The 3,176-nt window shown below is 57.5% G+C and overlaps 2 protein-coding genes across 3 annotated transcripts in view; both read left to right on the forward strand.

The window, feature by feature from the left end:
• Positions 1 to 3,090, forward strand: part of DNAJC4 (DnaJ (Hsp40) homolog, subfamily C, member 4) — a 3,517-nt gene extending 427 nt beyond the window's left edge. The window contains exons 3-8 of one of the 2 annotated variants that reach the window (XM_010837983.1): positions 1 to 84; positions 868 to 961; positions 1,452 to 1,636; positions 1,791 to 1,955; positions 2,629 to 2,715; positions 2,807 to 3,090. In XM_010837983.1, the coding sequence (XP_010836285.1) occupies positions 8 to 84; positions 868 to 961; positions 1,452 to 1,636; positions 1,791 to 1,955; positions 2,629 to 2,715; positions 2,807 to 2,909 (711 nt within the window). In that variant the 5' untranslated portion in view covers positions 1 to 7 and the 3' untranslated portion in view covers positions 2,910 to 3,090. The remainder of the gene's footprint in view (positions 85 to 867; positions 962 to 1,451; positions 1,637 to 1,790; positions 1,956 to 2,628; positions 2,716 to 2,806) is intronic. The other variant, XM_010837984.1, reaches the window with a different exon arrangement.
• Positions 2,938 to 3,176, forward strand: part of VEGFB (vascular endothelial growth factor B) — a 3,806-nt gene continuing 3,567 nt past the window's right edge. Inside the window, exons 1-2 of the mRNA XM_010838089.1 lie at positions 2,938 to 2,951; positions 3,035 to 3,143. Coding sequence (XP_010836391.1) covers positions 2,938 to 2,951; positions 3,035 to 3,143 — 123 coding nt within the window. The remainder of the gene's footprint in view (positions 2,952 to 3,034; positions 3,144 to 3,176) is intronic.

Raw genomic sequence — 3,176 nt, forward strand, 5'->3', positions numbered from 1 at the left:
TGCCGCCATGCTGCCCCTGCGCCTATGCCGGCTGTGGCCCCTCAACCCTCCCCTTTGGTTCTTCGCAGCGGCCGCCCGGCAGCGGTGAGTCGGGCCCCCGGGATCCGGCCCGGTCGTTCAGTAGGTTCTTGTTGCTGGCCTGCCCAATTCTAGGCGCTGCGCTAGGTGCTGGGATAGCTCTGTGTCAGGCGCCTTACAGATTTGTCGGGTTACTCTCACCTTCACTGCTGAAGACACAGTATCAGAGATTAAGGAATAACCCCCAGGGTCATACAGATATAAAATTTGAACCCAAGTCAAACCCAGTGCCCTTCCTACAACTCAGGTGGTTGTTAAGCATCACTGTGCATAACACAGGAGGGCTGCGGGGGGCGGCGTGGTGGGGGGAGGTGCTTACAAAATTGCAGATTCCTGGGCCCTACTTGGAGATTCTGATTTGCAGGAATGAGGTGGGGCTCAATAATTTTCTTTTTTTTCTTTTGGGCGCACTGCAGGGCATGCGGGATCTTAGTTCCCCTGACCAGGGATGGAACTCAGGCTCCTTGAGGTGGAAGCCCTGAGTCTTAGCTACTGGACCGCCAGGGAAGTCCCAAGAATTTATTTTAAAAAACATGATCAAAACCAAAACCAAAATATAATTTTCAGGTGTTTCTGATGCAAGGAGTCTGAAAACTACACTTGGAGACATTTTGATCTGCCCCATACCTGAAACACTCAAAAAGGGAGGGATGATTTACAGAGATTATCCTTGGTACCTGGCTCAACCCTGAGCACCAGGATGCTGAGTCAAAGGGTGGCTCAAGTGGGTAGGGAAGGGGTATCCCTGTGTCTTCCTTAGCCCTGGCAGGATTGGGCCTCTCTCCACAGGTCTGGCCCCAGTAACTACTATGAACTCTTGGGGGTGCAGCCTGGTGCCAGCACTGAAGAAGTTAAACGAGCTTTCTTCTCCAAGTCCAAAGAGGTACCAGTGGTTTTAAGCGGAGAGGGGGAAGGGAAGTCTGAGCCAGATGGGGTATGCTTCAAATTCTCAGAAATGGAGCTGAGAAGCTCACTCTGGCTGGTGCACATTCCCTCAGCATTCACAGGTTGGGGGAGGTGCCCCATGGGGAGAGATCTGCCCATGTAGGAGGAAAGGCTAGGGGGCAGGAGCCAGGCCTGTCTGATGGGCTGGGCTTGGTTCTCTTGGCCTGCCTGCTCTTGAGAAAGCTGGATCCAGGACTTACAGTGAGAGCCAGGCAGCAGGTGGGAAGGACTTACACAAGGGGAGGAGGCAGAAGTCTGTGCTTCCTGACTCTGTGGTGGTTTACAGGGATGGGCAGGCCTGAGAGTGAGGGTCACTCCCCAGGAAGGGCCTCTGGGAATGACATGAGCCCTTGGCGATGGACATTATCAGGATGGGTCCCGGGAAGGGGCATGGAAAGGGAGATGAGGGGAGTCTTGCTCCACCCCAGCTGCACCCTGACCGGGACCCCGGGAACCCAGCCCTGCACAGTCGCTTTGTGGAGCTGAGTGAAGCATACCAAGTGCTGAGCCGTGAGCAGAGTCGCCGCAGCTATGACCACCAGCTCCGCTCGGCAGCTTCCCCAAAGTCTCCAGGAACCACAGCCCACCCCAGGTCTGCTCACCAGGCACACAGGTACAGTAGTCCAGCCCCCAGCTCATGGGTCCCGGGACGGGGCGTGAAAAGGGAGATGAGGGGAGTGGAGGGGTGAGACAAGGCTGGGGAGCAGGAGCCAGGAGGCCTGTCTGGATGGGCTCATCCTTACACTGTCCCTTCTTCTTCCTCCAAGCAGTTCTGGGGCACCCCCCAATGAAAAATACTGGGCCCAGTTTCATAAAGTGAGGCCTCAGGGGCCAGAGTCCAGGCAGCAGCAGCAGAAACACAACCGGCAAGTGCTGGGGTACTGCCTCCTGATCATGCTGGCCGGCATGGGCCTGCACTACGTCGCCTTCAGGTGCGTGTCTCCCTAGGGCGATGGGCAGGGGGCAGGAGGGTGGGCGAAGCCCAGCGTCAGGCACCTAACCACGCCACCCCTGTGACCTGCACCCTTGTGTGTCCCAAGCTAAGAACTGCATGAAATTGGTTTCCTCCAGAGCCCCTTCTGACTTGGCAAAGGCAGCTGTGCACTAAGAGCTCATGTCATTTCAGTTTTTTATCATTTGAATTTAAATTTTTGGTGCTAATCACCAGAGTGCTGGAGCCAACCAGAAAGCCTGCACAAGAAGGAAATGGGTCAAGCTGGGCCTTACCAGCAACTGCCCTCATTCATTCCTGCCACCCTCTCGTGCATGCCATGCCACTGAGCTTCAACAGTAGAGACACCTAAAGGCTGGTGCCCACTGCTAGCAGTGTGCCTAGTTCAGTGATCGAGTTAGAACAAACCTTTCTAGTCTCTTTCAAGGATCTCTCTGACATTCAGAGCTGCTGTCATGACAGTCAGGGACCTGGGTCGCCATGAGACCCTGGACAAGTCCCGACCACTCTATGTCTCCTCACCTAGCACTGGCAGTTCGGCTGCGGTCCCCACAGGTGTAAAGCTGTGAGACCCTGGAGTGGAGGGGAGGGAAGTGAGACTTGGGGGACAGCAGAGATTGGCGGTCCCAGTGTTCTTTGTAACCCCTTTGCAGGAAGCTGGAGCAGTTGCATCGTAGCTTCATGGATGAGAAGGATCGAATCATCACAGCCATTTACAACGACACTCGGGCCCGGGCCAGGTCTGTCCCAGCTCTTTCCTGCCCTCCCTTCCCTGTGCCGACACCACCTCCCAGGATCCCAGTCCCGACCACCCAGGTGCTCTCCCTGCAGGGCCAACAGAGCCAGGCTCCTGCAGGAGCAGCGGCAGAGGCAGCAGCTGCAGTCACCACCCGGGCCGCCCCAAGGCCCCGGGATCGTGCGCCCAGGCCCCTGAGTGGCTCACCTTGGAGAGCTCTCCTTGGATGGGGCCTGCAAGGTGCCCCCTTCTGGGACGCCCCACGCCCCAAAACGCGTGCAATAAAGTGATTCTCAGAGCTCTCGTCTGGCTCCCTCCTACAGGCCCAGCGCCCCCCGCCCCGGCCCCGCCCTCCAGGCTTTGGTGGCGGCAACCCGGGAGTCCGGCCCCCTGGGCGGTGCGTCCCCTTTCCCCTGCAGCGGCGGGAGGGGGGTGTGTGTGTGGGTGTGTGTATGTGTGTGTGTG

This window comes from Bison bison, unplaced genomic scaffold, assembly GCF_000754665.1.
Source record: "Bison bison bison isolate TAMUID 2011002044 unplaced genomic scaffold, Bison_UMD1.0 scf7180017864089, whole genome shotgun sequence".
In the NCBI taxonomy this organism is placed as follows: Eukaryota; Metazoa; Chordata; class Mammalia; order Artiodactyla; family Bovidae; genus Bison; species Bison bison.